General features: G+C 56.2%; 2 protein-coding genes across 4 annotated transcripts; one reads left to right on the forward strand and one right to left on the reverse strand.

Annotated features, from left to right (window-relative positions):
* Positions 1 to 50: 50 nt before the first annotated feature.
* Positions 51 to 20,647, forward strand: ZNRF1 (zinc and ring finger 1). Of its 2 annotated transcripts, none has more exons than XM_066327780.1 (5): positions 51 to 790; positions 18,165 to 18,260; positions 18,910 to 19,015; positions 19,109 to 19,199; positions 19,563 to 20,647. In XM_066327780.1, the coding sequence occupies exons 1-4, from the start codon at positions 346 to 348 to the stop codon at positions 19,164 to 19,166; spliced, it is 705 nt and encodes a 234-aa protein (XP_066183877.1). In that variant the 5' UTR covers positions 51 to 345; the 3' UTR covers positions 19,167 to 19,199; positions 19,563 to 20,647. The 2 variants fall into 2 exon arrangements, with proteins under 2 accessions (XP_066183877.1, XP_066183876.1); XM_066327779.1 differs by having other exon boundaries at positions 52 to 790; positions 19,348 to 20,647.
* Positions 20,648 to 20,926: 279 nt separating this feature from the next.
* LDHD (lactate dehydrogenase D) lies at positions 20,927 to 24,312 on the reverse strand. Of its 2 annotated transcripts, XM_066327776.1 has the most exons (11): positions 24,208 to 24,312; positions 23,968 to 24,080; positions 23,619 to 23,760; positions 23,392 to 23,533; positions 22,964 to 23,123; positions 22,688 to 22,887; positions 22,481 to 22,609; positions 21,705 to 21,832; positions 21,536 to 21,626; positions 21,334 to 21,445; positions 20,927 to 21,260 (listed from the first exon to the last, which is right to left on the reverse strand). In XM_066327776.1, exons 1-11 carry the CDS (start codon positions 24,295 to 24,297, stop codon positions 21,095 to 21,097), a joined length of 1,473 nt encoding a protein of 490 aa, XP_066183873.1. In that variant the 5' UTR covers positions 24,298 to 24,312; the 3' UTR covers positions 20,927 to 21,094. The 2 variants fall into 2 exon arrangements, with proteins under 2 accessions (XP_066183873.1, XP_066183875.1); XM_066327778.1 differs by lacking the exons at positions 21,536 to 21,626; positions 21,705 to 21,832.
* Between the last annotated feature and the right edge of the window lie 166 nt (positions 24,313 to 24,478).

Genomic DNA, 24,478 nt, shown 5'->3' on the forward strand with positions numbered 1-24,478 from the left:
CCGCGCCCGGCTCCCGGCCGCGCCCCGGGCACCAGCGAGGCGGGCGGAGCGACCCTGCCGGCGTCCAGCCCCCCCCTCCCCCGCCGCTCCCTCCCCGCTCCGCGGCCCCGGAGCCCTCGGCGGCCTCCGCCGGGGGTGACGGCGGCGGCGGCGGCGGACTCGGGGCGCCCTCGCCCCTGCGGGCCCGGCGGGGGGAGGATGCCTGGGGCGGGGATGGGTTTTCGCCCGTAGCTCCCCGTGCCCCCCCGCTTCCTTCCGCCCCCTCTCGCCTCCCAGCGGGGGCGGCGCGGCCCCGTTCCCCGCGGGGGGCTGTCGCTCGGCTCCCTCCGGCCCGGCGGCGCCCACATGGGGGGCAAGCAGAGCACGGCGACCCGTTCGCGGGGCCCCTTCCCGGGGGTGTCGACGGATGACAGCGCCGTGCCGCCGCCGGGAGGAGGGGGGGGGCCGCCCCCCTTCGGCCATTACCGGGCGGGCGGCGGCGGCGGCGCGATGGGGCTGCGCAGCCGCTCCGTCAGCTCGGTGGCCGGGATGGGCATGGACCCGGCGGCGGCCGGCGCCGTCCCCTTCGGGCTGTACGCGGCGGCGGCACGGGCGGCGGGGGAGGCCGAGCGGGCCCCGGGCGGCGGCGGCGGCGGTCCCGGCTCCGACTCCACGTACGCCCATGGCAACGGTTTCCAGGAGACGGGAGGCGGTCACCATAGAGACGGGATGCTGTACCTGGGCGCCAGGGCCTCGCTGGCCGACGCGCTGCCCCTTCACATCGCACCGCGGTGGTTCAGCTCGCACAGCGGTGAGTGCCGGCTCCCCGGAGCCTTCCCTCGCCTTCCCCTCCCTCCGTGGGTGCCCGGGGGCGGCGGTGGGCGCGGTTCACCCGGGAGGGGGGAGCTGCGCCCCTCTTGGACCCTTATCCCCCTCCGCTCCTCGGCACAGACGGGTGGGTGCGTGCTGGAGCTGGCATCTGTGTCAAGGTCAAGGGAGGAAGGGGCTGTGAAGGAAGGAGGTTTTCTAGAAGGGAGATGTTTTGGCTCTAGGATATGAAGCAGTGGATGTGGCACCCCGCTTTGACTTGGTGGATAGTGGTCTTGAGGATGCTGTAGCTCGAGACCTTGGGTTTTGCAACCAGGCTGAGCACCTTGTGTCTCTTCTGAAGGTGTTCGAGCATTTCCAGTCAGGTGTAGCAGTTCCCGGCCTTAGAAACTGGCAAAGAAGCAGAGGAAGCCTTTGAAAGCAACGTGTGGGGATCTTTTTATTTATTTTATTTTTTTTCCTTTGTTTTGTCTGATAACGGGCCAGGGAAAGGCCAAAGTGTGTTTTCTCTTTCAAGCCAGCTGGCAGTGTTGTGGTGCTGAGGAGGAAGCAGAGGAGGAACTGCCTGCCTCTTTAACAGGGCTGGGGGGCCAGCTGGGCTCTGGTGCAGGAAACATGTCAAGGCTATGGGAAGGGGCAAGGTTACCCCCTTCACCCTCCTGGCTGGAGTCTTCCATGTGTCCTGGTGTCTGGAGAGGAGCACTGGCTGCGAGCAGGGCTGTGTCACTGACCTAGTTTTGGCTGGGTACAGGGAGTGAGGTGGGAGGTCCTCCCTTCCCCTCCTGGCTTGAGGGGAAGTCATTTCAGTGATGTCTCCCTGCATTTCCTGGAATAGTCTGGGATTTCTCTCCCACCCGTCCCCCTCGTAAATGCTGTGTTCTCCTTGTGTGACGTGGTCTGGGAATTTCATAATATGCCTTGGGACAATGCCTCATTTTCAGGAAGGCCTGAGACTGAAACAGTGGATAAGAACAAAGTGCAAGAAGAGTCTCGTGGGGCCCATTTTCTTACTTCTTGGAAAATAAATAAAATCTTGGGGTTTTTTTTCCACTTTGCCCGGTCTCCAGGAGCTGCTCTTCTCTGTTAGATTGAAGCTGTGTGTCTTGCATTGCATCCTCAGTGGCAGAACGCCCCAGGTCTGATTCCTATTGATCCGGATAAGCCAGGCGCTTGCCCCATCCTCCCTGGCAGATGGAGAGGGCTGGCATGTGGTGCCAGAGTTGAGACCGAGTGCTCCTGCAAACTTCCTTGCTCTGTGACCTTGCACAGACTGTGCTGCTGCTGCTCTGGTTTCTAAACACAGGGAGAGACAAAGGCACAGCATCCTTCCAGGTGTTGCACAAGCCTCTGTGGGGGCTTCTGCTGTGCCTGGTGTTGGAGTGAGGAGGGTCTCGTTACAGAAAAACCCTGCAGCTGACAATGGTTGATCAGAGAGTATCAGTTACATTTTAAACTGCAATGCTGAGAGGCAAAAAAATCTGTTCAGAAAAATAAACCAGCTGCAAAATGGAGTAAGCTGTTTTTCAGCCACTTGAGCGAGTTAGTGCAGTGCTGCTAAGTTAAACACGGTGCCCTTGAAAGATTGCAGCGTGAGCTATGGGAAGTGCTGCAAGAACTGGGTTTCTCTGGTGCCTCTTTTGAGGCCCTCTGAGAGCATTTGAGCTGAGCTGAAGCGTGCGCGGGCAGCAGCAAGAGCTGTTCAGTCCATGCCGACGCCTCTCCCGGTGGTGGTTCTTCCTCGTTGCTAATTAATAGCAAAAGGAGTGGAGGATGCTTAAAAACCCTTCTGAAAACTTGTCAGAGCTCATTTAACTTTTGCACTCTTCCTCTCTTAGTGTAAGAAGTTAATGAAGGATTTGGAGACTGCAGGGAAGGGGGGAAGTAAGCCACTGCAAGATTGCTGAAATTCCTGTTAATCTCCCATTGCAGCTGGTTAACCTCCAGCAGGGCAGTCAGGAGCTACTTGTGTATTTCCCCCTGCCTCCCCATCGACCTGCTCCTGTCGTGGTGCTGAGCCGCTCCATTAGCCACTGGAAAGTGCTGAAGCAGCAGTGCTCTGGTAAATGGAGAGGAGCTTTGACATTGCTGCGCGTGACTGTCCCTCCTCTCTTTGAAGGAGGACTCGAGGGTGGGGATGAGGGGACCCGCCGATGTACCAAACCCATTCAGCACAAGGCATGCCTGGGGTTCTCTGGGATCTGCCTGAGCTGCTACCAAGGAGAGGAGTCCCCCAAACTCTGGATAGCAGGACTGGAGAGTGGATTCCTGCCCTGCCTGCCCCTTTCTGGAGGCCTGGATGGTGCCGTTCTCTGCATGTGGGTTGCATTCACATCTTTCCAGGAGCACTAGGGTTTGAGGGATGAGCTGGGAGCTCAAAGTGCAACCTCAGCTCTGTGGGGTCATCAGTGGGACAACAAGGAGCCATGAGGGCAGTGATAAGGTGCTGTTGTTGCAGCAGTATGCCTGTGATAACAGGAGCACACAGATAGTCTTGGCGCCTCGCCGCTCCCTATATCTGCCGTGCAGAGTTTCTGTGCCTCTCCAGCTGCTTCATGGCTCATCGGGCCTCTCAGCAGGAACCCTGAGCAGTGAGCTGGGGCAGGCTGAGCTCTCTTCCCTGGTTGGTGTCACTCCTTCCTCTCTCTGCTGTTGAAGAGCTGTAGAAGAGCTAGGTGTGCCTGGGGAGGAAGAGAGGAGGATTGTGCCGGGGCTCCTGTGCAGAGGGAGGTTGCAAAGTGTTCCCCAAGGCCAGTGAATACTGCAGCATCACTGTAAGATGTTGTGCCTGGGGATTCTGGTCAGTGAGAAGAGCCTACTGCTGAATCCCTCTGAGCTCCCCTATGGCTGCTGGGAAGCCAGGATGGGAGGAGCAGTTAGATACTGATGGCCTCTAGCCCATCCCAGGATGAGGGCAGGAGAGCTGCTGCTCTTGTGAACAGGGAAGCCCCCATATATCTTCCAAACGGGATGGGCAAGAAGCTCTGACCTTTATGGTGGAGCTTGTCCCTCTCTTTGAGTGGACAGCACCTTTGTGGGTGAGTTCCTGTTTCCTTGGGGATTTCCCAAGGCGTGCCCACCATATACACAAACAGTGTAACTGTTCCAGCAGCACCTGAAACTGCTCCGGGATTTCCCTGTCTGACTAGGGTTTCTGAGATCCACTTCCTGACTTCCATGAGTGGAAAATAACACATCTTGCACAACTTTGGAATTTGCCTGTAGCACTTGACCCTGCCTCTGTAGGTTTATGACTATTAGGACTTCTCGGTAAAGCCAAGGCTAGTAGGATGAAGGGAGAAGAGGGAGATACATGGTTTAGTGCTGCATGTCTCCAGCTTTGTGTGGTTCTCTTAGTATCTCTCATGTTATTCATCTTCATCAGAGGATCTAAGGGAGTTTGCAGAGGCTGTAAGTAGCTTAAAGTTTATCTGGAAATCCTACTCATCACCCAAAGCCCTTGAGTGTTTGAAGCTCTAATAAATCCATATCTCCTTGTCTGCTGGCTAGCCCAAGGAAACACCTAGCTCATCTTCCTGTGCAGTACCACCAGGAATGTCACAAGTTTTTTGTGCACTGACAAAGCAAGCTGTTTGTCCTGGATGCTGGTAGCACCAGTGTCAGGAGGCCTTCTTTGCCAAATGAGCTGCTGTGTTCTCAGCAGCACTTTCTGGAGCAGGAGGGCCCAGCCTGAGGAAGATGGGAGGGTTTTTAGTGCAGAGATGGCAGCCAGGGTGCTGGGCTAAATCCTTCTCCAGGCACAGTTTGAAAGGAAAAAAGGCTGGCAGTGCCTTTCAATCTGGCCCCAGAGTAACAGGTTGGGAAGTAGGGGTTGTTTGTTGGAGGGTGAGCTGAAGGTGTGTGTGAACACCTGTGCTGGGCAGCCCCAGTCTCTGCCAGCTGGGAAGAAGCCTGTCTGCAGTGAACCCTTGCAATGCTATGACAGCTTTGAGCCCTGAGCCTTTTCTTGCTGGTGCCTGACAATCCATGCTCCTCAAATAGTCCTGCCATTGCAGTCTCTATACCAGAACGGGAAGGCTGAATTCTAGCTTGCTAGTCAGCTGCTCTCAGCCCTGACTGTCCTGCCACCAACTTGTCACCAGTGTGTTCTGGCAGCCAAAATGGGCCCCCACAGTGTCCCATGGTGTATCAGGCAGAGCACTTGCTCTGCACTGCTGTGGCCTCACCTTAAGTCTGGTGTGCAGATTTAGGTACCACAGTACAAGAAGGATATAAAGCTGTTAGAGAGCATCCAGAGGAGGGACATGAAGATAGTGAAGGGTCTGGAGGGGAAGCTGTATGAGGAGCAGCTGAGGTCACTTGCCTTGTTCTGCCTGGAGAAGAGACTGAGGGCAGAGCTCATTGCAGCTTCCACAGGAGGGACAACAGAGGGACAGCAGTGATCTCTGCTCACTATGACCAGTGACAGGATCCAAGGGAACGTCATGGAGCTGTGCTAAGGGAGGTTCATGTAGGATGTTAGGAAAAGGTTTTTCACCCAAAGTATGGCTGGACACTGGAAGGCTCTCCAGGGAAGTGGTCACAGCACAAATCTGACAGAGTTCAGAAAGTGTTTGGACAAGGCTCTCAGGCACGTGGTGTGATTCTTGGGGTTTTCCTGTTCAGGGACAGGAGTTGGACTTGATGATCCTTGTGATTCTGTTCCAGCTGAATCTATGAGGCTTTCAACATGCAGACATCATATGTGCTTCCCTCCCCACTTCCAGGAGCTAGGCCTGGGGAAGGGCACCCCAAGGTCTGCACGAACTTGCCGTTCTGAATCTATTTTTGCTAGTGGAAATTTCCGAAGATGACTGTCCTCAAACCATCTTTTTGTGGGTTTGGTGCTGGTTACTGTCTGACACCTGGATCAAGCACCTGCACCATTGCCAGACCTGCAGATTATGTGGGAAGTGGGTGAAGAAGTCCTGATGACTCCCTACACTGGTGATCTTCAGCTGTTGGGCTCTCCAGGTCTGGAGGGGATAATATCTGCTTCTGCCTTGCCTGAGCCTGCTGCCAGGGCAACATCCACCTGGGACAGGGGGAAGAGGCAGAGGCTACCTCAGAAGAGCAAAGTGCTGAGCACCTGAGGAGGGGAGGCTCAAAGGCAGCTTTAATGCACACCAGGGCTGGAGATGAAGTTTAAGTGCGTCAACATTGGCGTTGTGTGTGAGAAGCCGGCGGTGGCGGCAGTTATCTTCAGTCTCCACAGCGAGAGTGAGCAGGCTGTCTCTGCGCTGCCTTGCCTCCCCAGTGCCCTCTGAAATCCCAACTGCTTTCCCCAGGAACGAGGCACTAATTCCTGTGCACATTAACTGGGCTCTCTCTGCCATAAACCTGTGCATTAATTAGCATAGGGTAGCTGGGTGCCCTCTCCTTTTTCCTCACATGTATCTTCTAGAGATGCTGAGAATGATGCTCTCGTGCTCCTGGGCTGACCCACTTCCCAGCCAGGATTGTCTTCCCAGCCTGTGACGTAAGTTTATCCCATGCTGGTTTGTTTTGCTGAGATGTTTGTTCCGGTGACTGGAATAACCGTAAAGGCATCTCTTATTTATTAATGTGCTATTAAGGCTTCTCTCTCGTTCACTGGCCGAAGGATCAATCAGATACAGACATCTTTGGTGGAGGAGCAGTATCAGGCTGGCGCCTGGCCAAGGCAGCCGCGCAGAGTCATGGGAAAATGCTGCTAAATGCTGAAAATTAATTTCAAGAGAAGCACAGGGAGGGAGAAAAGCCCACTTTGGAGGAGGAGAAAAAAAAAAAAAAGCTTTTTTTTCCTCCCTCCAGTGTAATCTCTCATGTGACAGATCAGACAGGCAGCAAAGGGCTCTTTGGATAAATTCCCTTTGCAGGGACCAGTCTTGTGGTGCCCCAAGCAGACGGTGGGCAACCACGAGGTGCATTTCATGGCATCTGCTGCAGGTACACCAAAACCCCAGATGTGCTGAGTACTTGGTTTTAAATAAATGTGACCTGGCTTTCTCCTGGTTCCCTTGAAAACTGAAATCCTAAGGACTTGGCAATGATGAGCATGAGCAGCCAAGTGATGCTGTAAAGCAGCAGGCCCTGATGCAGAGCACTTTGCCCACCTGCTTTGGCCTGGCTGTACATTGGGGTACAACAAGCCTCCCTCTCTAGAGACACCAATTTTTTAATTTCAGATAGAGCAAGAATGGGTAAAGCTGTCCTTTAAATGTCTTCCTTGCAGTAGTTCCACCAGGCAGGTTTCAAATGTGGGTGAACCCACCGGGGGCTTGAGTACCCCCCAGGGGTGCTTCTGCTGTCCCTTGCAGGTGCTGCCTGGCTGAATGCTTTTGCTTAGTGCTTTTTGATGGGAGGCTGTTGGAGGTGCAGCTTCAGGAAGCTCTGCTGCCTGGGGCCTCTTCTCGTGCCGCTGCACAGCATTTCCCGTGGGCAGAGCCCAGCTGCTGGCAGGTTTCCTGCCCTGCTGGGCTGCAGGCAGGGGAGGGGAGTACCCGTGGTGAGGGACAGGAGCTGCTTCTCTCATGTCACAGTTTCACTTTCCAGCCCACTGCAGGTCCATACAATCTGGGATTTGAGGAAAGTGGAAGGAAATGCCAGAGAAGCAGCAGGCAGATCTTCATGACTGGTTTCTGTGCTGCTGGCATGGGGCTCGATGCCTTGGTGCTCCCTGCTGTGGTCCTTGTGCCTCCATGCTGCCAGGTTTGTGCCATGTGCCACCAGCTGAGCCTGAACAGATGCGTCGCTCAGAACCAAGGCCAGGTCTGTGGGCAGCTGGGGGTGTTCCATCCAGGGTGTATTTTGCCAGCTGGGATGGTACCTCACCATTGGAGAGGCTGTACTGCACCTCTGAGGTGAAGCTGACTCTTCTCTCCCCTCCTTCTCTATAGACCAGAGGTGGCCAGCATCAACACCAGGCTGGCCCTGGGGCAGTTGTGGTGTAATGGGCTGAATGAGTTTGGGAAATTTGTGACTCCCTGTGCTCATGCACACTCATGTAGCTGTGGCGCTCCCATCAGTGGAAACTAGACTGTGTGCCTTGAAATGGTCTTGTGGCACTTTGTAGAGAAGCAGAGAGATGCTGTGGAAATATTTACCTTTTTGCTAGTTTTAGCAAATTTCCTGAGGTTGTATATTCCCAGTTTGCACCCTTGTTTCATAGACTCAATGTCAAGTTATGGCCATAGCTCCTGAGAGACTGTCACCTGCCAGGCACAGAAGAAGGGCTGGGAGAGATCCTGGTGAGGGAAGCACAGCAGCGCAGATGAAGAATGGAACTGAAAGCTGCTCAGAGCTGTTTCCTGGCCCAAGCAGGCAGGACGGCGTGACAACAGTGGGTATTTTTAGAGGCCAGCTGCCTGCAACACAAGAGGGGGAAAGCAGCAGTCAGGCAGGAGAACTGAGTGATGCTGACCCTGTCCCACATCCCTGCCCAGCATTTTATTTCCTTCCAGGATGAGGCCACTGACATTTCCATGTCCTCTGTGTCTCTGCCTGTTGCTGCCTTGAAAGACAGCTCTCTTCCTTCTTCCCCTGGCTTTCACCATGGCTGTGAGTTTCTCTGATCACAGCTCAGTGATTTGAGGGTGGTGCCAGGGGCTCTGCTCTTCACATCCTGGATGGTTGCATTACAGCTTGGGGTGGTGGGCGTTTGAGGGATTGTTTTTTGGAGAAGTCTTTGTCACCAGTGAGGAGAAAACCTGCAGTTTCTCCTGCAGCCGGGGTAATTGCAGTAATTCATTTGGGAGCTCTTCCTACAAGGCAATGGAGCTGCACTTCATCAGAAGCACTGCAGGAGAATTAGATCCGCCGTTCAATCTATGCATCCAAGGCCTGTACATCTGTAGCCAGGGAAAAGGAGGGGGGCTGGCTCTAGGCAGATGGCTTAAATTACTGTCTGCAGAGAGGTCGAGTCAGCATGGGCTGAGATCAGTTTTGGGGCCAACCCTCTGTTAAGCTGGTGTGGAGCAGGACAGGCTGAGCTGAGCACCCTGCCTTGGCAATTCACGTTATCTCTGGTCAGATCTTGCTGCTTCAAAATTAGTCCATTTGAAACAAATGTCCATTTGCTTACTTATGCACCCCTGATTTTGTAGCCCTTGAAGTCTGCTATTTGTCTGGATCTTACCCTTCTGAGGAGATTTTTAGATGTCTTTGGTTTCTTTTTGCTCTCTGTAGACAGGTACAAAACAGGTGGCACCCTGTAGCTAGTCGTGGGGGAATGTTTCATGGGAGGATGCTGCTTCACAAGGTCCTGCCCAGCTCTGGAAGTGGGGTTACACTCTCCTCCTCTGTGTGTTGACTTTTGTCATGAGGAAGAGAGAACTTCAAATCCCACAGCTGGGATTTCTGTCATCTGCAGCCCCACTATCTCCTTCCTCAGAAGGAGCCCTTTTCATGTTGGAGATTGGCACACGTTGAAGCAAAGGGACAGAGAAGGTGGGACACCTGGGGAGGGTTGTTCCTGCCTGGGACAGTGTGTAACCCCTCCAGCCTCCTCCAGCAGGATCCAGTGTGGGCAGACCTTGCCACTCTCCAAGGGACTCACTCCTCTGAGATACCATGCTTTGTGTTTTGTAGGGCTCCTGGAGCTGCAGAAAGCTGGCTCTGCCAGATGCCTCCATGCTGCAGAGGCAGCCAGGAAGTTCTAGAGTGGTGTATCCCCATCCTCAGCATAGATCTTCCTCCCAAATCCCTAGCCTTTGACTGTCAAAGGGGTGCTCAGTCTGCCTGTCTGGGCAGCTTGGTGCTGTGGAGAATCCCTTCCCGTCTGCACCATGTACAATAGAGAAGAATGATCACCCCCCCAGCTTTGCACCTGCTTTTTCCCCTTCCTGCTGTCCTGGTAGGCTGGGGCATTCACTGGGTATCCCTCAGCAATCACAGTCCCTCCTGGGAGCAGAGAGATGCTCTGTGCCATGCAGCCCTTCCTACCATGTGAGGGGCAAGTGAGGTCAGGGTGTGCTCTGCAGCAATCTCTTCGCTAAGATTTTTTTTTTTTCTGGTGGTGGAAAAATTTCAATTTTTTTTGTCTTTCTGCAGAAATAACCCCTGTGAACTGGCCACAAGTGTTCCCCAGCCATGCACTGCTTGTGGATGGTGCTCTGTGTGCCTTTTATGCTCTGTTTGCTGTCCACTACATAAAAATTGCCCTTTCTCTACCCCAAAAAGCAACGTGTTGTTCTTTCCATGCACCCCAAGGGTTGGGAGTGCTGCACTGATGAAAAACAGTTGTCTCAGTGATCCTGCCACCATGGCCCAGGCACAAAGACACCCTCCACCATGTTCTTTGTGCAATGCTGCTGTGGAATGCCTGGGGAGGAGGTGTCCCAGGAGCTGTTTGGGATCAGTTCTGACATGAAGGGGTACATGGGTGCAATCAGTGCTTGGCCATACTCCCAGCATCACAAAACCAGAGCATGTCATCATGTGCCTCTGGAGTGTCCCATCATCCTCCCAAGAGATCATCTCATGATGAGGCATGATGGAGCATCAAAGCACAATTTTTCTGCTTTGGAAAAACCCAGGGGTCAGGAAGCAAATCACCCCATGGGGTCAGATCCGGCTGTGTGTGGGACTGGCTCAGATCAGGCTTTGGTGTTTCAACCTTTCCAAAAGCGGGAATTCCTCTGGCAGCTCCTCAGTGCTGGAGGAGTGGGGACTCCGTGGGTGCCTCCCCAGCGGATGTCTTAGTCAGAAATGACTCACCCCAACAGTCCCCACGTGACGTTGCCCCGCTGCTCCTTCCCAGCCCTTGCCAAGCCAAAGTGCCAAATTCTGACCCTTCCCGCTCTGATTTCCAAATTGCTGCATCCCACTGTGCTGCCAGAGGATCCCCTGTGCTCCTTCATTTCAGCACCTGGGACCCCCTCATTACCCTGCTGGCTCTGTGCATCTTGTGGATGATTGCTGCCCACAGCAGGGCTTTGCTGGGCCTCCTCCTTCCTATGACAAATATGTGGGAGGAAAAAAACAGGCATTCAGGCAAACCCTTTGGAAATTCCCACGTGTGCCTGCAGGATCGTTGTCTTCTCTGGGCATTGAATTTGAGCACCTGAGCATCCCTTGAGAGGTGTGGAGGCAGCACCAGAGCATCCCTGCAGTCCCCTGAGCCATGAGATGGCCCCAGACCTGTTCTGTGACTAGCAGGAGCCCTGGATAAGCTTGTAACTTGGTAAATCTGAGTGCTGCAGCCTGACAGCAGGAGTTGGAGGTGTTAATGCCTTTGCTGGGCTATCACCAGGACCCCTCTGCTTAACTTTGCTCTTCTCTGGGATGCTAAAATTAGCTTTGGGCTACACGTTCTTCCTTATGAAACCTGTTTCCTGCAGCTGGGGGAGTGTTTCTGCAGTAAACTAGGACTTGCCAGAAGACAGGGTGACCCTGAGAAGTTGCCTTTTTCATCCAGGTCTGGGGGAACTGATCCTGCAGTATAGCCTGAGCTATAGGAGAGAGATGATCTCTGTCTCAGCATAGGTATTTCTGTTCTAAAATGGCAATTACAACCGTGAAAGGGGCAATAGTCAAACAATGGCAGGCAAGGAGGGTACTTGGTGTCTGGACATCCTGTGACCATATGAACAGGCCTCTTTGCCCTCCTGCTTCTTAGTGTCTGTGGGCTGTGCTGGAGGTGTTTTGTAAGGCTTTGGTGTGTCCATCTGCTGAGAATCTATAGCTTTGGGTGTTCTGGAGCAACTGTTCCTCTGGGGTTCACTCTCTTGTGTCTCCTGCTCCTTTCCAACTCTCCAGCTTTCCTCAGCCCCAGAACTGCAATCTGTTCTCCTTCTTCCCATCCTCCCCCACCACCTCCATAAGAACCCAACTGGCTAAAAAGAAAAATAGCTCTGCCTCCTGGCTTGCAGCAAGCTAGCCTTGGGCTTCTGTAATGGGGTGCCACCCAGCCCCTCTTCTCTGAGTCCTGCGTCTCTCTGACCCCAGTGGTTCCCTGCATCCCACCTGAAGCACCAAAGCTTTGTCCTTGCTGCTACATCTCCTCTTTGTGGTTTGAGTCAGAGAGTGGACAGAGGTGTCTCCAAACACACAATGCCTTCAGCATTAGGATGGTGCTGCCCTTGGCCACCTTCGTGTTCCATGGCACATCCCTGCCACCCTTGGCTGCTGTGTGGCTGACCTGACAGCAGACACCTGCCACGTGGGGACTTTGCCAGGAGCTACTGCACACCGAGGACAGCTTTTCTTAGACCTTGGAAAACCTGGCTTGCACCAAAGTAACTTCTTTTTGGGGTGCTGCTTTCACATTACAAACATGTATTTTCTCCCTTCTCAGCAAGGTGAACTGATGTAATCAGCAAGGAAATGGTGGGGTGGGCTGGGGACGGAGCAAGACCATCCTTCTGCCAAGGCAGCAGAAATGGTTGAGTTTCTTTCCAAGCACTGCCATCCACAGATGTCCCATCCAAGCCACATCCCGTGCCTGGCTGATCATTGATGGGGCTGATTTGATGCCTTGAGAAGGCTGACCTGGAACAGAGACTAGACAGACCTAAGAGAATAAAGGAGTTATTTATTCAAAGACCTTAAAGGTACACTTTGGGCAGTACAAGAGCCTGGCCAGGGCTACACCCAAGACGGACCCAAAATGGACGACAGGTCATGAGGTTTCACACTTTTATAAGTTTTGGTCTATTTGCATATTGGGGTTAATTGTCCAATTATACCTTCAGGTTATGAAATTCCATCCTTCTTGGGTTTTTTTCTCTTCTGTTTATGCTTTGGGGGCTGAAGCTTGTAGCAGTTGTCCTTGGTCTCAAACTGGAAAAGGATTGTTTTGTCTACCTACCCTGTGAAGAGAGCTAGCACTTAATATGAAGCTCAGAGGTACACACCTAGGCAGCACAAAATCTAAGAAATATGAAAGCTAAAACTTAAGGCATCAGGTTCAGTGGCATCCCCCAGCCCAGCCATCCCCAGGAAGGTGGGATATCTTATTTCCACCCTGGACCCACACTTCATGCTCTCTCACCTCTCTGCAGCCTTGAATCAGGAGGAAGGCCACTCACTTTTTCAAAGCTGGCAAATGAGGCAGCTTAAGTGCTTTACTCCTTCCTGCCTACGTGTCCCTGCTCGTGTCAGCCCTTGTGCTGCACAATAGCCCATCACCATTGTGGAGTTCACCCAGTGCCTTGAGTCTTGCAGCACAGCAGGGCTGCCTTGGACCTTGGCTCCTGCTTCTGCCCGTGCAGCTGATGCTATTTCCTTCTGCAGGGGGAAGTGGATTCTGGCCTGGTTCTGCTGGGTGCCCTGGCCTGCAGGCACTTGATGCTGCCTCCTGCAGTATCACTTGACTGCATCACTGGGGCTGGTAGAGTGTCACTTCCATGGTGGCCTTCCACTCGTGAGGGGACACCCATGGAGTCCAGCCAGTGCTGGAGAGGGGCTCTATGCATCCATGTGCCATCTCCATTGTGCTGCTCTGTGGCTTGCTTTAAAAAAATGAGGCTGCTTTAAACCCATAGGGAATTTATTTTCTAGGAGATGTTGGGTCTGAATAACTTGGCTCTTCAGATTTCCTTCACCTGGCTGGCACAGAGGACAACTCCTCCCTGATCCCTTCTTTCCTCCTAGGGCTGTGCTAGAGCCCTTGAGGGTTAAGGGAAGGGGAGGATTTGGAACCCCTTTGCATCATCCAACCCCACGTGCTTCAGGCTGACCAACTGGTCCTTCAGTCTTTCCCTCCTTTTCAATCACTAATGTAGGTTTTTCCAAGATGATCCACACTTCCAGCTTCCACCTGGTGCTGGTTCAGTTGGCAGTGTTAGGGAAGCTATGGTGGAAGGTGGGATGCTCGTGGTTTACTCAGCAAGGAGGTGGCACCAAATATTCCATGATTTTATCTCATGTTTGGACACATCCTCACCTGGTATAAGCCAGCTCCCTTGGCTGGGAGCCCAGAGACATGGAGATGGGCTGTGCAGCTGAGGTTTCCAAATTTTCCATGATCATTAGGCAGCCTGAAACTTACCCAAGCATCCTGGTTCCCCAGGTGTCCTGTGGGGTGGCTGGGCACCAGAGAAGGATCCCTCCTGGGGCAGGCATGTTTTTGGGAATTTGCACTGCTGCTTCCACTCACAGGACTCCTAGTTTATCTCATGGTAGTAGTGGGAGACTGGACAACTAGGGATCCTGTTGGTGAATGCTGTACAGGGTCAGTTGTGCCTGAGCTGCTACTTTCTCCTGGTTCAGGGCACATCATCCCCACTGGTGTCTTCTCCCACTGCTGGAGGTCCTGTGCAGCAGAAAAGCTGCTGCTCTCCATGTTTCAGGCACCTTCCAGTAACAGAGCCAGAGTATCCTACTGCCAGGGCTACTCCTGATGGCGCCGTGGCCTGTAAGCAATCTGCCTGGAGGCACACCCAGCAGCAGGAGGGTTTGCAGGTGAAGGTAAACATGGCACATGCCTCTCCCTGGGATCTGGGGCAGGTTTGCAGCTCCTGTGGACATGGTCTCACCTACCCCTGAGGGGAGCAGCCACTTCCACACTCAGGACATGGTGTGGTTGACCCTGTTGTGGTGCTCAGTAGACACAAGTGATGGGAATTTCCTATCCCAGCTCCAGAATCAGCTCTGTTTGAGATACTTAGAAATGGGTTGGAAAGGTGTCTTGATCCTCCTATCACTGAATTCCTTGCAGTTCTGTGGCAGTGCTTTTGGCACTGCGAGGGTTAACCACCAGGCTTTTTCAGCATTCATAGGACTGGGTGGAGATTTTCAGAGGTTCCCAGCCCAAGTCTCTAAAATTAACCATGTAACCTTCCTAAAAATACTCAGAGGGTAGTAACCCCTGGAGAGCACCAGCGCCACTTGCTCCTGGTTTCTAGACCAAGCCATTGGAGAGATTAGCTCACCTGCCAGCCTATGTCTCGCAGCCCTGGAAAACCCTTGGCTTTCTCAAAGTCTCCTGCAAGGTACAAGAGTCCAGGTCTTGACCTGAACCTGTCTTTCCAGGCCAGCCCCCTTCCTGCAGCACCTTCCTCTTCTTCACTTGCTCTTGTTGGGAGCTGGTACCTGCCCACATATTTCTGCATGAGGTGACAGTGCCAGCTTCAGGTTTAATGTGCCATGGGGCAGGAGCATCACCAGGCTGGGGAGGCAGGAAGTGTCCATGGCCTTTCCCTGGAGCAACCCCCGGGCCTCCCCATGGGTGTGGGAGGCCCAGGCAAGGAGGAATAGCTGGGCCCTTCCTCTCTTTTTTTTTTTTAGGCATGTGGGAGGAGGACGGAAAGGGCTTGAGGAGGAGGGAGGGAGCTGAATTTTCCATGAGCAGCTGTCAAAATGTAATCTCCTGCGTTGCTCCGGCTGGCAGCTTAGGCAGGATAAATTAACGGGGATTTCGGGGAATGTGGAAAATACCATGGCCTGGAGGGGGCTGGCCCTGTGGAGAGCAGCTCTTTCATCCTCGGGACAGGCTCCTGCCTGAACTGAAAGGATGTTCCAAGACACCGGGCTTGGTGCCTGCTGCTGTTTGGTGCTGGCTGTCCCCTGGCCTCACTGCTTCTCTGCCCATCACCTTCACCCAAAGGTCACCTGGAAAAGGGGTGAGGGGGTTCACCCTCTGCCTCCCCCTTCCCACTGGTGGTGGGTTTCTGTGCCTGCCATGAGGGGAAACACACACAGTTGCTTTTGCAATGTCAACTATTTGTGCCAACAGCTGGGGGTGCAGGGCAGCCCCCTGCCCTGGGGGCCTTTCCACGCTCCTGCTCAAACTTGGGAATTTATGCAACTGCACATTCATCTTTCCTTTTTTTCCCCCCTCCATCTTGTGAAATGCAGAGCCAGAAAAGCGTGTGTGTGCTTCTGCACTTGGCTCAGCCCCCAGACCTGTCTGGCTGGAGGATGCCACACGCATGCTGGGGCTTGAGCCTGGGCCTCTCTGTCTGCCCAGTGTCCCCACGTCCTTGCCACGGGGCTGTGGCGGTGTCAGGAGTCCCAGTGCCCCAACCAGCTGCCCAGGGAGCAGTGAGGAGCATGAGGAGTGTTCATGCTGGCTATTTATAACCGTGCTAAAGCTATCCCAGCTACCAAAAAGGCCTGGAGATACAGCAACAGCCGCTCGCTGGAGCCTGCAGAGGACCCTGCTCTTTGCCTGGCCCTGCTGCTTTGCTGGCAGCCGTGCCCTGGCAGCCACAGACCAGGCAGCTTCATCTGGGGCCTTTTCCCTTTACATTGGTTGCACGTCTCATAGGATCCCTTCGGGTGCTGCCGGAGCTGGCAGATCTGGGACAGCTGTTTAAAATAACACATTGGCACAGAAAAGGGGGGACCAGAGGAAACGAGGTCTGCCCACACACAGCACAGGGAACAGTACTGAACCTCTACAAATGCCGTGCCCTGACACAGAGTTTGCAGACAAAATGCCTTTTCCAAAGGGAGCCCTTCACAGCCGTTCCAGGAACTTGCTGCTGGAAAGCAGTGCCCAGAGCTCCCCCAGTAGGGACCGGTGCCTGTGGCTCTGGCAGACCGTCTGCTCCAGGAGGGATCAGTTCAGGCAGGGACAGGGCTGCCAGGGGAGGGGGGCACCGGGAGGGTGTCTCTCAAGGGGAGGCCAGTTGGGTCTTGCAGCAGGCAGGCTGGGAGGCTATCCGAGCTCTCCACACTATAAATACACCGGGCGGGTAAACACTTGGGAGAAGGAAAAAAACCAGCTACTTCAGCTAATGGGCACGGCTGCCACAAGGTATAAATCGGTCAGGAGTAAAATTAGGCTGGAGAGGAGAAGGCAGATTGGTGCTGCTGCCCACGAGGCCCTGGCTGCGGCACTGCCCTATCGCCAGGGGCTTGGTGCAATTGAGGCCAGACTCAGAGCAGAGCCCCTGTGGCTCAGCCAGGCTGGGGCAGGGATGGCTTCCCAGTGTGGCAATGCTGCAGGCCAGCAGGACACCCCACTGGAGGGACGCCTGAGCTTGAGGGCTCCTTCTTTTAGCAGGTCCACTTAAAGCCAATCCCATACCATCCATGGTGCTCATCCTCGCTGCACCCTCCTGGGAAATAATGACACTGGAGGGGCAGGATGCAAGGACCTGGGAAGTAAACTGTATTTATCACTGTGGCTAATGAGCACTGAGGTGTTGAAAAGTTACAGGGGCTGTTTGCACAGCAAAGGTCTGAGCTGCCTCTCCTTAAAACCACCCTATACTTTCTCCTTTAAAAGAAGCAAAAATAAAATGCCCTGTCCACATCCACGTGGTGGCAAACAAGAACCTGATTCATCCTTAGATAATTTGTGTACATTCTTTTTCTCTTCATTCCTGAGCAGCCTTTGCATATATATGAAGAAAGCTCTTAAGCGGCACTGCAGTCAAACCTGATCTGCTTTTAGAAGGCAGATCCTTAAATTACCCTCTCCCTCTCTGCAGGCAGGGAATTGCTGGATATTCTGGTGCAAACCCGTGGTGGTGGCACGCGCGTGTTCGGCTCGAGCTGAGCTGCTCTGCTGGGCAGTGACAAACCACATGGCCTTGAGCTGGCTGCAGTGGAAGGGCAGGGAGTCCCAGATGGGTGACCTACAGGACTGCTTGGGGTTCTGCTCCTTGTGAGTTTGGGGCTTACAAACTGCATTTGTGCAGGGCAGCCTCACTCAGTGGGGCTGGGGATGATGCCATGGTGGTCTGCATGGCTTGAGCAGGTGATGACACTGGTGTGACACCCCAAGCAAGGTCACAATGAAGATGTGAGCATCCCATCCAGCTTCATCCAAGAACCCAAATCACCAGGCAGGGCCAAGGTCAAGCTGGCTCATAAGCCTGCTGTGTCCTCCTGCTTCTGGGGAGGCAGGCTGGCATCTGAGGGAAGAGCACCCACTTCACTCCTGTGGAAAGCTGGACAAAGCAGCCATTCGTGTTTGAGGCTCCATTATGCCAGTCCTCTGCTGCAGCCATAGAAAAAAAACTTCCTTGCAGCTTTTCTGGCTCAGCCATGTGGTTCTCAGATCTGGCAGCAGGGACAGCACTGTCCAGGCACGGACATGCCCATACAATACACTGCCAGTGGCTGGGCGCTGTGTGCCCCAGGCTGCTGCTCGCCCTTTAAGGCCTGGCAGCAGCTGATGGCCACGTGTGCAGTGGCTTGGCACACTCTCTGTGCCCTCTGTGCGGCGGGCACGGGGACGGCCAGCGCACCAGCTCGTCAGCTGTCCCCTGTTCGGTGGCTGTCCCCCACGCTGGCGGCTGCTGGTGGCCGGCACAGGATGAGTGGGTGCCCAGTGGGTGCTGTGTGGGGTGAGGGTCACCATGCAGGCAGCAGGTGAGGGGCTGCCCGCTGCCGTGCCCCACCGTGGCCCCAGGGATTCCCTGGGATGCAGGGTGCACGACTCCTTCTGCCCTCACTAAGGGCTCATCTCTCTGCTCTCCTTCCAGGTTTCAAGTGCCCCATTTGCTCCAAATCTGTGGCTTCTGACGAGATGGAAATGCACTTTATCATGTGTCTGAGCAAACCTCGCCTCTCCTACAACGGTAAGGGCCAGGCTGTGTGGGGGACACGGCGTCCTGCCACCCTGGGATGGCTCTGGGCAGGTTGAATAGATATTTGCTGTGGGCAGGCGGCTTGGCTGGGCTTCCCAAGAGGGCTGTGCTCCGGCAGGATGATGCTGCTCCACTCCGCTCCCCTGTCATGGCTCAATCCTGCTGCTTTTGCTTTCGGGCTCCTTTGTAACAGAGCCTCCTACCCCGAGGGGGCCCTCTCCCCTCCCCTCTGTGCCAGAGGGAGCCCTGCTGGTGCGTGTCATCCTGGGCTCCCCCCAAAGGGTCTGCCTTCGTCCCCTCCTTGCTGGCAGGGCAGCTCATGAGGCTGAGCACTGACTGGGCTGCAAGCTCTGGCATCTCCCACCTCTCTCCTGACCCCTGGTGTGGGAATGATGCTCACCCCCTACCGGCTGGTGATTTTTTGGCAGCCAGGGGTAGGGGTTGTGTTCACTCCAGACACCCCATACCCATGTCCCTCCTGTGCCTCCACATGAGCCTCCAGCCAGTGTTTTCCAGCACTGTTGCCATTCCACCCCATCCCGGCTGCCCCCGCAGCAGTGACCCTGGGCTCCCTTCCATCCCAGGGAGGGGAATGCTGTGGTGGTCCCCGTCTCACTGCTGCCCTGTCCTCCCCTCCCAGATGACGTGCTGACCAAGGACGCTGGCGAGTGCGTGATCTGCCTGGAGGAGCTGCTGCAGGGGGACACGATAGCCAGGCTGCCCTGCCTCTGCATTTATCACAAAAGGTACCATGAGGGGACAGCCGGGCGAGTGGCAAGGGGATGGGTGGGGACACCTGACGCTCAGCAGCGTGGTGGTAACATGCTCTCCTCTTGCAGCTGTATAGACTCATGGTTTGAAGTGAACAGATCTTGCCCAGAGCATCCTTCTGATTGACCCGCCGAGCGTGCTTGCTGACTTCTCTCTAAGGTGAGCCTGTGGTGGGCTGCTCAGAAGGGGTATTCCCATGCTGGGTTTAAATCCAGGGCTGGAAGTGGAGGATGGGGTGGGATAGGGTGGGATGTGACAGCTGGGGCTCCTGCTCCTCACCCGGGACGGTCTCTCTCTGCCTTTGCAGGGCACCTTGCTATACCTGCTGTACCTCCTCTCCCCGTCCCCCCTGCCCCGCCTGGAGTTTGGGCTGACTTTAAATTCCTCGAGAAGACAAAAATAAAACCCAGAAACTTGAATCCACTTGGGACAACGGCGCAGTTTTTATTTTATTTTATTATTTTTATTTGTTCTGTTGTTTTTCTGCTTTTTGTTTTGTTTTGTTTTGTTTTAATTTAAAAGACTTAAAACAAAAGAGAAACATCCAGGAGACGACAGTGTGAGAAAAGCGGAGCGACCTGCTCTCCCCTCCACAGCCGCTGGTCACCAGGAGAGCTCTGCCTGCCAGGGAGGCCCCAGGGACGCCCTCGGCCGAAACCCTGCCATGATGTTTGGCTTTTCTCCCCGATCCGAAAGGGGAAAGCTGCTGGGGGACAGCCGGCCAAACGGAGCACACGGCATTTCTCACCGGCAACCCCCCAACCTCCCACCCGGACTCTCCCGGGGGCTCTGCTCGGTTTTTTTGCACTGACTAAACAGGAAATTCCTCCTCTCTCCCATCTCCCTTTTGGAGATCTCCACCCCGGCCCTGGCAGCGATGAGATGGGGACTCTGCCCCACGCCGGGAGCGGGGCCACTGCTCCCCCCTGCTGAGTCGCAGGGGATCCGTCTTTCAAGTGTTTACAATGAGAAAAAAAAAAAAAAAAAAGGAAAAAAAGGAAAAAAAAAGAAGAAAAAAGAGAAAATGGACAAAAAAAAAACCAAACAACAAACCACAACTGAAGCTTCGTGTTGACTGGCGTGTTCTTCAATTTGAGCTTCCCTGCCCCGGTGATGTTTACAGACTGGTCACTCTTTAACTCAGCTATAACCACTCAGAGACTGGAGAGCTGCAGCATCCCCGCCGCCCCTCCTGTGCCCCCTCGCCGGGCTCCTCTTGCCAAAACTGCCTCCCCTCTTTCTTTTCCATTGGCTTTGAGTTGGACCCTTTAGAGGAGGGTATGGGGAAGGCCCCAGTGGCCCCCTGGATGCCCCCAGCCACCCCTAGTCACGGGGGTGGCTTTGCTGGAGGTGCCAAGATGGTGTCATTTCATGGCAGTGACCCCCCTCACCCATCCCTGTCCCCTCCTGGCGCGGCGGGCGCGTTTTCGTTGGTGAGACCTCCCCTGCCGGTGGCCGTGCCCCTGCGGGAAACCTTTCTGTATTTATATATTAAAAAAAATCCGGGGGAAACAAAAAAGAGTTCAGAGCTTGGGGGGAGCTTCCTTCATTAGTCAAGGTGTTTTGATATGGTATTAAAACAATGTTCAATAAAATATTCACTGTTATTTTATTTCACTGGCTTTCTTGGTGAAGCAGATGATGCCAGTGTGGTGCTGGAGCCCCCCACCCACCCCAGTTCTCCTTCTGTGTGCCTGCCATGTGGGGATGGCCACAGTAATGCTCAGCAGGTCCAGAGAGCTCCCCTGAGCACTGCAGCTCAGGGGAAGTGGCTGAAGTGAGACCCTAAAGATGCCCTGTCCTGTGTGTGTTGTCTGGGACAGGGGCCTCCTGGGAAGGGGCTGGGGAGTCCTGTCCCCCTAAACAACTTCACAGCACATGGACAATGTGAGTCCAAAGGATTTATTGGGGGTTTGAGGATTCCTGATCCCCAAAGTAGGGATGGGAGGATTTGCAGGGACGCATACAGTGGCACTGCAGGGCAGCATGGACAGCCTGGCCCTGACTCCAGGGGCAGAGGCTCGCCACTGCCAGCTCAGTGCTGGTGCCTCCCCTCAGAGCACCTTGCCGGGGTTCATGAGGTTGTGGGGGTCCAGTGCAGCCTTGATGGAGCGCAGGGTGTCCAGGCCCTCCTGGCCCAGCTCCTCCTGCAGCAGTGCCCGCTTGCCCAGCCCCACGCCGTGCTCCCCGGTGCAGGTGCCCCCTGCTGCCAGCGCCCGCCTGTGGGACAGGGAGGCATGGGATGGGGACGTCTGTCCGTCCAGCCCTGGCCCCCAGAGCACCCTAGCCCCACCTGCCCAGGCGCTGGGTGAAGGCGTGGATGCGCTGGGCCTCCTCTGGGTCCTGGGAGTTGAAGACAAGGATGCAGTGGAAGTTGCCATCGCCCACATGTCCCACCATGGGTCCTGCAAGGCCACGGGTCAGATGGGGTGTGACATGGAGGATGGTGACCCCCCCAACCCCCTCTTGTCCCAGGGGGCTGTGGCCCTGCTGACCAGTGAGGCCAGAGGCCTGCAGATCCTGCTTGGTCTCCACCACCACATCAGGCAGGCGGGAGATGGGCACACAGACGTCCGTGGAGTAACCCTGGGGCAGGGAGAGCAGAGCTGTGGCACTCGGAGCACCATGGGCACTGCCACCATCATCCCCATCCTCGTGCCTCACCTGGCAGCCAGGCCGCAGGGCCAGGGCAGCGTACCAGGCGTTGTGGCGCATGGACCAGAGCTGCTCACGCTCCTCCAGCCCCTCCGCCCAGGCCAGGCCAGAGCCACCGTTCTGTCGCATGATCTCCTCTGATGGTGACCAGGAGCTCTGGGACAGGACCCACGGCACCCCCAGCCACCCAGCCCTCACCCAGGACCTCCAGTGCCCATCCTGGGCACTCATCCCATCCTGGGATACTCCTGCTCCCTCTGCCCCTTCTCCTTGGGTTCCTGTCCACCACCCTGTGACATTCCTGGTGCCCCCTGTTCCATGTCCATGAGCCCCTCAGCAGACCCCCAGCACACACCACCATCCCTCACCCTATGTCTTCCCAGTCCCCATTCCAGACATCGATTGCTGGTCCCCTCCTCCTGGTCCTGGGCACCTTTCCTCAGGACACCCCTGATCTCCCATCCCCTATCCATAGGCAGCCATCCATGATTCCAGTCCCTCAGTTCTGGGCTCTGGGCACTTGTCCCTCATCCTGATGACCTCAAGGTCTCAAATCCCCACCCAGCCCTAGGCACCCATCCCTCACCCCAGGACATGCCTGGTCCCACTATCCCATGTCCTGGACATCCCTCACTCATTCCAGTGGTACATCATGGCCACCCAGCACCATGCTTCACTTCAGAACACTGGTCCCCCTGGCCGTGGGCACCCATCCCTCATCCCCAGGTGTCCATCATGGCCCCCAGCCCCAGACACCCTCTCCTCCTCCCTAATCCAAGCCATACCCGTCTGCTGCTGCTGCTCAGCCAGGCTATTCCGGGAGCCGTGCAGCTCCAGGAGGAGCGTGGCTGCCACTGGCAGCCCCATCCCACTGAAGCGGCCACAGGCATCTGCCATCACATCATCCAGGAACTCTGGGTGGGACAAGGGAGTGCTGAGCTCCACCACTGGCACCTGGACCCCCGGTCCCACCTCTGGCCACAGGCACTCACCAATGCGGGCCACAGGCACAGCAGCCTGCAGCACTTGGACGGTGCAAGCCACAGCCGCCCCCACGCTGGGGAAGGAGGCGACAGTGACAGCAGTGACCTCGGGCAGCGGGTGCAGGCGCAGCGTGGCCTGAGTCAGGAAGCCCAGAGTGCCCTCGGAGCCCACGAAGAGCGAGGTCAGGTCGTAGCCAGCTGCCCGTTTCCTGCACAGAGCTGGTGAGTTGGCACCCACGGGGCACATGGCCAGCCCAGCCCAGCCCCCCGGCCTCCGGTGCCCACCTAGGCTGGCGCCCGGGGCCGGCGGTGTGCAGCAGGCGCCCGTCCGGCAGCACCACACGCAGGTTGAGCACGTTGGGGCGCATGGTGCCGTAGCGCACCGCGTTGGTGCCCGAGGCGCCCGTGGCTGCCATGCCACACAGCGAGGCATCCGCCCCAGGGTCTGCAAGCAGGGAACGGGCAGGGGAGGGAGGTGGGGATGGTGTCCATCCCACATGGACACTGCTGGGACCTCAACCACAGCAACTATGGGCATCCCCAAAAGTAACAAGGCCATGGCACTTCCATTCCCAGGGGCACCCCTGGGAGCACAGCAAACCTGCAGACACCACAGCACTGCCAACACTCCCACCATGCCCAGGCCTACAGGAATCCCCAGCCCTCCAGTGCTGTCACCCCCAGCCCCATGACACCCCTCATGCCCACGGTACCGACAGGAAACCAGAGCCCGGTGCCACGCAGGTGCTTGTTGAGGGCCTTGCGGGTGACACCAGGCTCCACTGTCACCGAGAAGTCCTCGAGGCTCAGCTCCGCGATGGCGTCCATGCGGCTCAGGTCAAAGCAGACGCCGCCCTGGCACACAGGGACACGCGGGGGTCTGGGCACGGCCGGGCACCGACAGCCCCTGGGGGCTCAGAGGGGCCGGGGCGGCCGATACCTGCACGGCATTGACGCCTCCTTCCAGGCCCGTACCGGTGCCAAAGGGCACCATGGGCACGCGGCAGCGGTGACACAGGGCTGCCAGCTCCTGCACCTGCCCCACCGCCTGGGGCCACACCACGACGTCCGGGGGGGCGCAGCTGGGGGACAGGCAGCACCACTGACCAACTGACCCAACCTCTTGACCCTCCCCGTGGCCCTTCCCGGACGTGGACACGTCACCTGCCCCTTCCCTGCTCCATGGCCCCTGGTCCGCCCAAACGTTTCCCATCCATGCCCAGATCTCTGCCCATGGCCCTTCCCCTTCCCAGACCCCTCCCCGGGGTCCCAGCTCCAGGGGCACTCACGGGTGCATGGACTCATCGTGGCCGTGCTGCTCCCGCACCGCTGTGGCCGTGGAGACATTGGGGGCTCCGGCCACGGCCCTCAGGGCATCCACGAAGTCGGGGGGCAGCGAGGGCTGCGAGGGGAACAGCGGGGACCCGTCAGGGATGCGGTGCGGAGGGTCGCGGCACGGCCACGGGCCGAGGGCACGAGGCCGAGCGGCCACGTCAGGACCCGAGCGCCCTTCGGAGCCCCGGCCCCACCTTGGAGCAGCAGCTGCGGCGCCCCAGCGCCGCCCCCAGCGCCAGCGCCCTCCGCAGCGCCATGTCGAGACGGGACAAGATCGGCGACATAGGAACCGCACGGGACCAGGACGCTGCCCTCCCCCGCAGCCTGTCCATCCCTCCCCCACACTGACACCTTAAGGTGGCTCCGGCCACACGCCAGAGTGTCCCTGGCGGAGGGACCTGGGTCCCGCCAGTGCCTGTGCTCATGTTCCCGTGCTGTCGTCCCCTGCCTGAGCGGAGTCGCTGC

The sequence above is a fragment of the Sylvia atricapilla genome, chromosome 12 (assembly GCF_009819655.1).
Source record: "Sylvia atricapilla isolate bSylAtr1 chromosome 12, bSylAtr1.pri, whole genome shotgun sequence".
Classification (NCBI taxonomy): Eukaryota; Metazoa; Chordata; class Aves; order Passeriformes; family Sylviidae; genus Sylvia; species Sylvia atricapilla.

Coding starts and splice junctions, on each gene's coding strand:
- ZNRF1 (XM_066327780.1), top strand. CDS start 346: ATGGGGGGCAAGCAGAGCACGGCGACCCGTTCGCGGGGCCCCTTCCCG. Junction 791..18,164: donor GTGGTTCAGCTCGCACAGCG/GTGAGTGCCGGC, acceptor CTCTCCTTCCAG/GTTTCAAGTGCCCCATTTGC. Junction 19,016..19,108: donor CTCTGCATTTATCACAAAAG/GTACCATGAGGG, acceptor CTCCTCTTGCAG/CTGTATAGACTCATGGTTTG.
- LDHD (XM_066327776.1), bottom strand. CDS start 24,297: ATGTCGCCGATCTTGTCCCGTCTCGACATGGCGCTGCGGAGGGCGCTG. Junction 24,081..24,207: donor GCCGCAGCTGCTGCTCCAAG/GTGGGGCCGGGG, acceptor TTCCCCTCGCAG/CCCTCGCTGCCCCCCGACTT. Junction 21,627..21,704: donor CCCTGCGGCCTGGCTGCCAG/GTGAGGCACGAG, acceptor TCCCTGCCCCAG/GGTTACTCCACGGACGTCTG.